The following is a 12,114-nucleotide window of genomic DNA, read 5'->3' as shown; positions in this document are numbered from 1 at the left end:
AAAATGGTTGAAAAAAGATTCCATTCTGAACCGAATTATTACTTTAAATAATATAAACAATTTGGTTCGACTTATAACCTTGAAATAGACATGGGTAAGATGACCTTTAAACATTTCATATAAGTTAACACAAATAAAATTTACATGGGCATTGGTAAGTGAATATCAGCTCAGTTATTAACATGTTCCAAGATGTGAACGGAAACGAAAAAAAAAATTTTCTAATAAAAATTAACGTTTTTTTTATCCTGTTAGATGGGATCTATATCCGTAAGTTTTACTTACGTAAGAAACTTATTTCTGTAAAACTTACAAATGTTGCCTGACTTAAATTGGTAATTTCCTTACCTTACGATCTAAATAAAGTAATACAGAGAATTTATATTGCAGTTAGAATTAACGTATCTATTAAATAATAGTTTTTTTGGAAAAATCGTAAACATCTATTTTCTTTTTTATAAATACTAAATAATCTAAAATGTTATGGAGATTATTTCATCATTCTGTAAAGGGTCGCTACTAGAGTTTATTTTCGATTTTGTTAATATTTTGCCACAACCCTACATCGTACATGAGCATCTTCATACTTAAATACACTAAATAAACTTACCCCCTTATACATAGACGTTATTTATCTAAGGACGGAGCATTGCTGTGATAACAAGTCTGTTTCTCAGTGCTGACGACATGGCAGTCTTCGCAGTGGGTAGACATAGGGCCGTTGTGATTGGCTAATATTGAGATACAACTTGAATCTAGTTGTCTGTCAGATAAACAAAAAAGAACAAACAGATTACTTATCACAGCAATGCTCCGTCCTTAGATAAATAACGTTTATGAATACGGGCGTTAGACAATAACTGGAGTCGACTGCGTCCTAATATATTCTACTCTTGAGCATATTTTCTCAATCCATTCAACTGGGCGTAGATACTCAAAGAATCCACCACTCTATGGTCGAAAATGAGTCGAGTATACGAAATTTTTTCTAGTCTATAAGGTCTATATTTACTATTAGTAAAAACATCTTAGTTAAAATATGTTATATTAAACTTTTATTAACAAAACTAGCTTTTGCCCGCGGCTCCGCTCGCGTTATAAAGTTTTTCAGGCTAAAGTTTACCGTTATAAAAGTAGTAGTTTCCCGGGAGCCTATGTTCTTCCCAGGGTCCCAAACTGTCTCCATGCCAAATTTCCTCTTAATACGTTGGGTAGTTTTTGAGTTTAACACGTTCAGGCAGACAGATGCAGCCGGGAACTTTGTTTTATAATATATTTTTAGAACTTTTAAGAGGAACAATCCCGTCGTACATCATTGTTGCATAACTTTAACCGTTTACGCAGCGCACGCAACGGAAGCTCTCATAACTAATAAATTGTCCCCGTTTTTGCAACATGTTTCATTACTGCTCCGCTCCTATTGGTCATAGCGTGACGATATATAACCTATAGCACTCCAGGAACAAAGGGCTATCCAACACAAAAAGATTTTTCAGTTGGAACCGGTAGTTTCTGAGATTAGCGATTACTGCTCCGCTCCTATTGGGCATAGCGTGATGATATATATAGCCTATAGCATTCCAGGAACAAAGGGCTACCCAACACAAAAAGAATTATTCAGGACCCTTATTCTGTATGATAGTGTAAACGCGTAACGCGGCCGTGTCATGTTATCTTTGAGAAATGTGCGTGAAATGGTATTCTGTAAGCCAAATTTCTATGGTCCTAAACATGATGTGTTGTGTTACGTGCTTGTTACGCACTGTTAAAATAACGTGCGGGATAGAGAATAAGGGCCCAGTTCAAACTCCTAGTTTCTGAGATTAGCCATTACTGCTCTGCTCCTATTGGTCATAGCGTGATGATATATAGCCTATAGCACTTCACGAACAAAGGGCTATCCAATGCAAAATGAATTTTTTAGTTCGAACCGGTAGTTCCTGAGATTAGCCATGACTGCTCTGCTCCTATTGGGTATAGCGTGATGATATATAGCCTATAGCACTCCACGAACAAAAGGCTATCCAACGCAAAAATAATTTTTCAGTTTGGACCGGTAGTTCCTGAGATTATCCATTACTGCTCCGCTCCTATTGGGTATAGCGTGATGATATATAGCCTATAGCACTCCGCGAACAAAGGGCTATCCAACGCAAAAAGAATTTTTCAGTTCGGACCGGTAGTTCCTGAGATTAGGCATTACTGCTCCGCTCCTATTGGGTATAGCGTGATGATATATAGCCTATAGCACTCCACGAACAAAGGGCTATCCAACGCAAAAAGAATTTTTCAGTTTGGACCGGTAGTTCCTGAGATTAGCGCGTTCAAACAAACAAACAAACAAACTCTTCAGCTTTATATAATAGTATAGATATAAAATAGAATATCAATGTGCAAAAATGCGATTTAAACTTCAATCACTATTTCGAGTGTCATTTTTTTTGGCTGAATACTTTTTATCTACGTCCAACATGCCTCATTTAGACTGGTTATTTAAACATACGCACACCTTTTATCCCCAAAGGGGCAGAGGTGCAACTAGGGTACGCACTCTTCACCGTGTTTATTCCGTTTGATGTTGTTATGGGTGAATCGTCACATAGAATACAAATTGCATACTGGGCTGATATTGAGTAGTATAATCCAGTGCCCGAACTGAGGGTCGAACCCCAGACCTCAGCACTGCAGTATTACCGTAATACAACTACACCAGCAGTCTTATATACTCAGGATTATTGCGTAAAAAAGGTATCTTTTCTATGAATGCGCAATGGTGTTGCAATTCACGTCCGCGTTGACGTATAATGTCTTTTGCCAGATATTCAAAAAACGAATATTTCTAGCAACAATTGCGAACAATTATTGCTGGCAATATTTTCTCAGTCTAAATGAGGCTTCATGGCTGATTTTTTAAGCCAGATTAACGTTAACCATGAAATAAATTATAACTAGACTGAGTTATAATACGTTGATATTAGCAACATTAGTTTTGTCAATTATTATGACGTTTCGTAAAGCAGGCGTTCGTTACTATTTTGGCTACGCTCATTAAAAGCCTTTTCGACATATACAAATAAATTTTACCTGATTTTAAAATCAGCCCTAAATAAAGGACACCAAGGTTCTCAATATTTTAACCAAAAATTCGTAATCATCAAATAGCTACTGGCAAAGTATCACTATCGCCTCTAATATTAAATTTATAACAATTTATTAGCATTCTTAATTCCTGGGCATTAGAATTCATAATTGTTTCTGAATGTTTGGAAGGTGGCGATGTTGAAGTATGCCGGCATTGCTTCTAATATTTTCTTGTACTGCTCCGTGTAGTCTTCAGGGTGGAAGATCTTGTGCGAATGGTGAGAGAAGTCCATTATGGGACGAGACTGGAGCGCTAAGGGTACCTGGGAAAGTTAAATGTAGGTTAGGTTTGCTTTCTCGTATACCGGAAAATAGCCCGGTACAGTGGATGATTTCTTGGTATACCGGAAAATGTTTCTGTACACCGGAAGACGTTTTTGTACACCAAAAGTCTCGGTACACCGGAAAATGTCACGGTGAACCGGAAAATATCACGGTAAACCGGAAAATATCACGGTACTCCGGATAATTTCACGGTACACCGGAAAATATCACGGTACACCAGAAAATATAACAGTAAATTTCTATCCGAAAATGTATTATGTGTGTATCAACTATCATTGTCACTTATGACCAATTTTTTTTACTATAATTGTTTTTGTACTTACAATAAAAGTGGCACTGAACACCACGGGCTGTACATCGGCGCTGTACGTCGCTGTAGACTGGTATATCACGTAGACAGGCCTGTCCTGGAGGTGGAGTTTGGGCTCGGCGGGGGAGGCCAGCGACCACGACGTCAGCCTGATGTTTTCTCGCGGCCATATCGTGTAGAGATTGTGGTTTGCGCCTGTTAACGAGAATAATGACTTAGCTACTGACAGCGCTCACGCCGGAAGCACTAAGAAACAAACTTTATTATAGGATTATTCTGTTATTAGGTGAGTAACGGTTATAAATATATTGTAAATTGAGCTTACATTATAGCTATAATTTATAATGCTACTGATCTTAATAATATTATAAACGCAATGTATGTATGTTTGTTCCTCTTTCACGAAAAAACTACTGAACGTATTTGGATAAAACTTTACAGTAATATATTATACATCAATATTTTTATATTGATGTATAATATTTTTATATTGATTGATGTATAATATTTTTATACATCAGAATAACACATAGACTACGATTTATAATGATTTTATGTAATTTGGTCATAATATAACGACACATATCGAGTCAGTCGGAAAAAAAATATCCCGGTAAACTCCTTCACGCAGGCGAAGCCGCGAGCAAAAGCTAGTATTTTTTTTATTGTAATCGTAATATTAAGCCTGCTGGAGAAGCTAATAAATAAATACGAGAGTAAACCTCGCTTTAAACTCACCAATCATAGTAAAGGTGTAAATGCAAGTCTCTCCCAGACAATCGCGTGTGGCGACCGCAGTCGCAGCTGGCGAGAACGGCGCTGGCGGGTCCGTGTATAGGAACAGACCTCGAGATCTAGGCAAAAGTGAAAATATGACGGACCAGGGCCAGGGCCGTAGCTGGACTTGAATTTAAGGTCGGGCAGTTGTTACAGCTAGGGCGGAAGTAAACATTTTACTAGATCTGATCTGGTTAATCGATTTTTGGCTTTCTTTACTTGTGAACGTCAATGAGTCAGATGAACTTACGTAAATGTTAAGATAATATACAGATTGTTACAAAATTCCCTTAAATCTCGAAAGGGGGTTATTCCACCGATCAATACTAACAACTCTTACTATGGGACCAACTTTAAAATCGTGAAATAAAAAACCAGCTGCTCCATATATTTTGGGTAGTCATGTGTAATTTAGTTGATTGAGATAGGGCATTAGTATTTTAAGGTAGGGCATTGCCCCGTAATGCCCTTCCCTATCTACGGCCCTGACCAGGGCAGAACATGGTGGTAGTGGAACATCATTTACTGGTGGTAGGTCTCTCAAATGTGAGAGTCCACCTGGGTAGGTACCACTGCAATGTTTATTTCTGCCGCTAAGCAGCAATGTGTAGTCACTGTTGTGTTCCGGTTTGAAGGACATTGTTCGGCGTTCCAAAAGAAATAAAATAATATTTCAATATCAAATCTTTTCCGCCATTTGTTAAAACATATTTAAATAAAAATTGATAAAAAACGAAACTATCGTAGATAATTAAGTTTTTAACCGACTCCAAAGAAGTTTATCTGCTCAGTATTCTTTTTTTGTTCAGCTATAATTTATGTACCCTGTGGTCCGATTTAAATGATAATTTTTCCGTTAAATTTCGTATAGGTTTCGAATGGTCCTATTCTCGATTCAGTTATAAGCCATTGGTCTTCGATGATGGAAAGAGAAACACTTCAAAATCAAACTGGATTTTAAAGATTATTTTTGGCTTATTTTTTTTTTGTCTCAGTCGCTCTGTATTGTCTATCCCAACTGAATTGAGCTACAAACAATCACATCTTCATATACTCACAAGTCCGCCCCTAAGGTAGCTCTGAACAGCGGCAGGTTGCAGTACACTTGCCGCTCGCAGTCCGCCGTGAAGTTCGTGCGCGTGTTGAGGTTGATGCCGGCCGCGGTGAGCGCGGGCACCACCGTCTGTGTGTTGTACACGTCCCAGCGAGACACGAATATGCCTGAAGTTTGCTCTGTTTGCTCGCCTCGAGCATTGTACGAAGTTATTTGCGAATGCTGGGGAAATAAATGAAATAGATAGTTTATTTATTTACACTTCATATTAAAAAGCGGCGATAGTTGGGTGTGGAACGGACTGCCGAGACGAATGTACAGGTTCAAATCTTAAAGGTACACACCTCTGACTTTTCTAAAATTATGTATTCTTTGTGAATTATCGTTCGCTTTAACGGTGAAGGAAAAGATCGTGAGGAAACCTTACACATCTAGAGAAGTTCTCTATAGGAATTTCGAAGGTGTGTGAAGTCTACCAATCCGCACTAGGCCAGCGCGGTGGACTAAGGCCTAATCCCTCTCAGTAGTAGAGGAGGCCCGTGCTCAGCAGTGGGCAAGTATATAATACAGAGCTGATATTATTATATACTTCATATACAGCAATGTATAAAGACGGTCTTAATGCCGAAGACATTCTCTACTAGTCGACCTTTGGGTGATGCAGAGATGAAATTAATATGGGAAGGTGTAAAAAAAAAGGAATAATAATTGAGTGCTAAAGTATTGTTAATGATTGTGTTCTGTATAATGCCTTTTGTTGAATAATAAAAAAAGTCTAGTAGTAGAATAAGGAAGAAAGGGGTCGTGGTTAACACATTACTTGATCGTACAATCGTGCACCGCACGACTGCTGACGTCATCGACCCTGTGTTGTAGGAGAGGTGCGCACGCGCAACGTTCACTAGTTAGCCGATACTTATCGATTTGATATATTCACGCGGTCGAAGCCGCGAGCAAAAACTAGTATAAAATATAGCCAATCACGAAAATCGAAAAAATATACTCACAAACCAATATTGTCTCTGCGTGGAGGGTCCTTCATCCTGGTACGGACTGAAGGGGATAAACATCAGCACCAGGCAGGTCACCCCCACCACACTCAACACCGCCCATAGGTGCTTGCGCGAGAACAGCAGTTCGATTCCCGACTGAGGAATAAGGTTATACGGGTTGCAGATAAGTGAACCGATGGCAGTGATATTTAACAAAGAAACTGTCAGAACGAAAATTTCTTGCAAAAGGCGGTTAGGCAATTTTTTGTGATATTAAATTATACATATGTATAATCAATGTATTTTTCTGCGTCTTTTAAAACCAGTTACAATTTTTGAAAAAACAAAATGTCGCTTAAGTCAAATTTGTTTTAATTTGGTGATAATTGTATATGTCGCTTACCACGGTGCACGAGACTAAGGCGGCTAACCCAACGTTGATCATAGCCACGGTGAGGTCCGGAGTGTCTGTTGTCGATCTGCCCATCACCGGGAGGATGATCGCGTTGAACCGTAGCACCAGCGTCATTATGAACATCGTTGATGGCAGGGACAAGATCATCTCCATTATCAGGTGTTGCCAAGCTAATACAAACAATACAATGATTGCCTCAGTAAGTTAGTAACTTTCTCTTCTTAGTATCAGCTTGCAGTTTCTCGATAGGCAAATGATTGCCTCAGTAAGTTAGTAACTTTCTCTTCTCAATATCAGCTTGCAGTTTCTCGATAGGATCACCACCACATGATAGACGGAATACACACGGTGAAAAATGGATGCACTGGTTGCACCTCTGCCTATCCCTTAGGGGATAAAATGCATGTAATAATCACTGTTTCGAGATGGGTGTTGTGTAAAGAACGTATTAGGCAATATGGTAGATCTCTGGTTTACGAGAGTCCGTCTCTAACGAGTTCATTAAATGCCATGCAGTGTAATTAAAAGTTCCAAAATTGCAGCTGTTAATGTGTAGTCATGTCGCTTACGATCTGGCGCGTAGATTAATATTTTCGAAAATAATAAAAAATAATCCGACGGTTATAAGGAAGAATTACCTTAAGCGACATATTTGCTATATTACATTTAAATTTTATGAAAATATCGCTTAAATCAATTAGTCTCATATCCGTCGATATACATCATGAAAATCACTTACCTTGCAACCTAATATACCGCACGACCGTAAGCGACACTAATGACATAAGCGCCATGACGGTCAGTGGTGTCGATACCATGTACCGCACGCTGACAAGACTCGACACGCAGCACAGGAGCAATAATAGAATAGCCATGATGAGACGCGTCGCCGCCATCGCTTGTAGAGTGCGGATGCTGCGGTTTAGACCACCCTGAGGATAACATCATCATTATCAGCCATATAATACTGCAGAACATAGGCCTCTCCTAAAGATTTCCAGACGGACCTGTCGAAAGCGGCCTGCCTCCAGCGTGTTCCTGCGACCTAAATATTTTAATAATAAAAGGTATATACTTATCTATAGGGTGATGTAGAAAGAAGTTATCAATAAAAAAACACAAAGTGCTGGTGGGTATTATATCTTAAGCGACCACCGTACGCAAAGCGTAAACCTTCTCTAGTTACTCACAAGAGTGTCGCGTTTAGGGATCAGCCTGTGTATATCAGTTTTTTTATTTATTAAACTTAATTGAAATAACTTCATATTCGTCATCATTTTGATCTTGCGTTACTAAATTTTCAAAATGACGTAGAAAGATAATTTATACCTTATTGTAATTAACACTGAAGATATTATCAAACAAAAACGAATTATTAAAAATAATTACCGTTTTAGTTCTCCACGCGTCGAACGCCTGTGACACAGCGACGGCGGTTAGCAAGTACGGAATCCAGTACAGAGGGACCACTAGCCAAGGCAAAGCCATGTACCTAGAAATAACAAAATAAATAACAGAGATCGGTTATAGCGAAGCCTCAGTTATAACGAAGTATCAGTTATATCGATTAAATGGCAAGATCCCGGTAGATCCATCTATAAAAAAAGAATAACGCTTAGACTATCGGATATAGTGTTTAGATTAGGTGGACTCTTCAATTTCGTTATAACCGATTTTCATTGTATTATGAAGATGACAATAGGTCAATTAGCTGCGTAGGCGCAAAACATTTTTTTAGAATCTATCTAATCGATCTAATTGAATGTTTTAATACATATAGAAAAAAATATATACTTAAGATTGTATGCAAGTATAGTAAAAACCTCGCCAAGTCGTAAATATGTTCTTTTCTAGTACTGACAACGTTAAATTTAAAACAAAAATGGCGGCCCTAAAACAGGTTTCTTATTTTCCCAGTGAGGCTATATGAACAAAATAATTATGGAAGCCATTTTCCATTACCTCATCTGCGTGGTAGTCGCAACCATGATGAGCGTTAGAATCGCTACCGGCACGACGCCGGCGACCATGGCCGCCAGCCGTCCCAACACCGCGTACATCAACCCGTGGATAGTGGACATCCCTGGAACGAAAGCTAATTTAAATACTTGATTATGTATGCGTTGTGTACTAAATTGTTCAACAGATTTCGACGCGATTTTCATCATTTAAAGAATTTGTGAAACATAAAAAAAAAATATTTTTTTTTATGTTTCATTTTCATTAAAAAATCTAGAATTATATACCCTTTTCGAATAATTTGGAAAAAAAAAAAACAATACGTACTAGGACCCACGAGCCACACGTAGTACGCGACGCTGACAAAAGCGAGCAGCGACACGAATACGTCGATCGCGTACGAAGCCGGGAACGAGTATGTAACTAGGAACCAGTTCAAGAAATCGTAGTACACCGCCGCTGTCGGGACTGCCTGGAACAAAGTATATTGCTCTTTTAATAAAACAATCATCTATTCCAAAATTGTTAATTTGTGACACACACACACACACAACATCACGCATTTTATCCCCGAAGGGGTATGCAGAGGCGCAACCATGGCACCCACTTTTCGTCAAGTGTGTTCCGTCCCATGATGTGATAGGGGGCGAGCCTATCGCCATATCGGGCACAAATTCCAGACTCCGGGCTGATACTGAGCAGAAAAACCCAATTATCACTTTGCCCGACCCGGGATTCGAACCCAGGACCTCAGAGCGCTGCCGTACCGCGCATGCAGTACAACTACGCCACCGAGGCAGTTAATAATTTGTGACAATCGTCAAAAACTCATTTCTGTTTGCGACCTTTTTTTAAATGGCTTTAAAATTTAAATAGTTAAAGATAAGTCAAAAATGAAACCTATAGCGTGAAAAAAAATTAAAAGATCGCAAACAGAAATGAGTTTTTGGACGACTCCCAGAAATTAAAAATTTTGGAAGTCATTATTTTATTAAGAGAGCGAATTATATCGACGGTTGAAACGCTAATTGTCTTAAGCGACATTGTTTTGCGAGGCTAAGTTTCATACATATTTAAAATCAGCACTTTTTTCTATCTTATTTTAAACTAGTTAAATTTTTTCGAAAAAAAAAATGTCGCTTAGGTCGATTAGCCTTTCAACCGTCAATATTAATTGTGAAAGATTTAAATAAGAATAATATTGTTTTAGATAATAATCTTAAATTAAAAATATTAGATATGCTAAGTTCAGACTGGCAAGTTTTTACAGCAATATATTGCCCTAAACATTCAAGATGTTTCTATAATAATTAGGTCCATCTGTAAGATGATCTATTTGTGTTCCAAGTTTTATTCTCACACACATAGACACACTTACTTCTCACACCAGCAAATATAAATTACTGTAGAACACAGGATTCATACATTCACTTGTAATACCTCCATGAGTTCATATCAGCCAAGTTCACCACTATAGGCACCAGCATATTATCACACCATTGTTTCACTCCCTCGTATTGCGACGGTAAGTAATTTATTTGGCAAATATGACACACACACACACACTCACTCATACACGGTTACAGTAGGATATAGCACGATACATACCTTCTCCTGCAACTCCTCCATATCACCCAACTCCGCCACCAAAGGCAGCAACATATTGCCGGCCCACTGAAGCACCCCCTCGTGCAACAACTCCGGCGCATCGTAACGCGTGTGGTACACGCTGCCCCACTTATTGAACGCCATGTCGATACCTGCCAATTTAATACAAGATTTCTTTGCTATATTACAAGAAAGAAACAAAAAAAAGATCACGCCGTTGTCTCCAAAAGGGTAGGCAAAGGTGTAATCAGAGCACAAACTTTTTACCACGTGTTCCGTCCCGTTACATGATAGGTGGCTGGAGTGGGAAAACCGAATGTCAATTTGTCTGACTTGGGATTCGAACCGGGACCCCAGAACGGTGACCGTATCGAGTGTGCAATAAAACTACGCCAACAGCTCAGTCATAAATGCAAAAGTTTGTGAAAATGTTTGTTAGAAATAAACGTAATGGGAATGGGTTTGGATATAATTTGGCACACAGACAATTTCTAACATTAACATAATATAGATTACTACTAAGTGCTTTTTATCTAAAAATAAACAGTGGAATTTTTCCTCCAAAATCTAGAACCTAGAAATCTAGAATCTGATTTATTGCTCCCATATATCATCCAAAAAAAATAAGCGCCATCGGCGGTTACATCAAACTAAAATTGTACATAACAAAAAAAAATATTTTAACACTCAAATATAAAGATGTACTAGAAAGTTTTTGATAAATAATTTTTTTTGTAAAAATAATATTTTAATAAAACATAGCTTTTGCTCGCGGCACCGCCCGAGTGAAAAATAATCTGGGATTATAATACTGCTTTATATTTTCCCGAATAAAAAAAATAACCTGTAGCCCTCAGGAATATTTTATTTATTTGCACTTCATGTCCAATAAGATTTTGTACATAGACGGACTTAATGCCGTTGGGAATAATGTAGCTTCCTATTAGTAAAAAGATATCTAAATCGGTTTAATAGTTACTGAGATCAGCGTGTTTAAAAAACTAAAAAACTTTTCAGTTTTAATAAATTAGTATAGAATTAATGAAATAAAACCCCGGTTTTGAAAATGAAAATCTTAATTAGACTTGAAATATTTTTAAATTTTGGAATGGTAGAAATCGTTGAAAGAATTATAGCATAGTAATAGTAAAAAAAGGAGCACAGTAGAATGGGAGAATAATTGGAATAGTACAAATAGATTTCTAAAAAATATACTTACCATAAAATTTACCAAAGTCTCTCCATATTCTGAAATCCGTGTCTGATGGTATGATGCCGGTAGAGAAGACGAACTCTGCCAGACCCTGAGCGTTAGGTCTGTATACTGTCCTTTTATAAGCAGCTAGGACTCTAGGATCTGTTATCTATGGGCAAAATTGTTGGGGTAATTATTACTCTTTAGGATCCAAGTATTTTTTAAATACACGGAAAAGAGCCCACTGCACCTGATGGTATGGATGGGGTTTACACAATAGGGTGTTCCATTATGTTTGATTTTGAACATTGTTAATATGTAACAGCAATTAGTACAAAAAAGAAATCCGTTGAAAACAGCATTAAATTTGATAAGAAA

General features: G+C 37.9%; 1 protein-coding gene across 3 annotated transcripts in view; it reads right to left on the bottom strand.

Moving 5' to 3' along the window:
• Positions 1-2,303: 2,303 nt before the first annotated feature.
• The window catches only part of LOC115444628 (endoplasmic reticulum metallopeptidase 1), a 32,570-nt gene continuing 22,759 nt past the window's right edge, over positions 2,304-12,114 (bottom strand). For all 3 annotated transcript variants that reach the window (XM_030170477.2, XM_030170478.2, XM_030170479.2), the window contains 12 exons: positions 11,761-11,905; positions 10,542-10,693; positions 9,261-9,405; positions 8,937-9,057; positions 8,364-8,466; positions 7,714-7,906; positions 6,963-7,144; positions 6,575-6,715; positions 5,572-5,789; positions 4,475-4,590; positions 3,750-3,931; positions 2,304-3,404 (listed from right to left, as the gene is read on the bottom strand). In XM_030170477.2, coding sequence (XP_030026337.2) covers positions 3,237-3,404; positions 3,750-3,931; positions 4,475-4,590; positions 5,572-5,789; positions 6,575-6,715; positions 6,963-7,144; positions 7,714-7,906; positions 8,364-8,466; positions 8,937-9,057; positions 9,261-9,405; positions 10,542-10,693; positions 11,761-11,905 — 1,866 coding nt within the window. In that variant the 3' untranslated portion in view covers positions 2,304-3,236. The remainder of the gene's footprint in view (positions 3,405-3,749; positions 3,932-4,474; positions 4,591-5,571; positions 5,790-6,574; positions 6,716-6,962; positions 7,145-7,713; positions 7,907-8,363; positions 8,467-8,936; positions 9,058-9,260; positions 9,406-10,541; positions 10,694-11,760; positions 11,906-12,114) is intronic.

Source organism: Manduca sexta, chromosome 5, assembly GCF_014839805.1.
Source record: "Manduca sexta isolate Smith_Timp_Sample1 chromosome 5, JHU_Msex_v1.0, whole genome shotgun sequence".
Classification (NCBI taxonomy): Eukaryota; Metazoa; Arthropoda; class Insecta; order Lepidoptera; family Sphingidae; genus Manduca; species Manduca sexta.
This window is presented reverse-complemented; position numbering and strand designations above follow the sequence as displayed.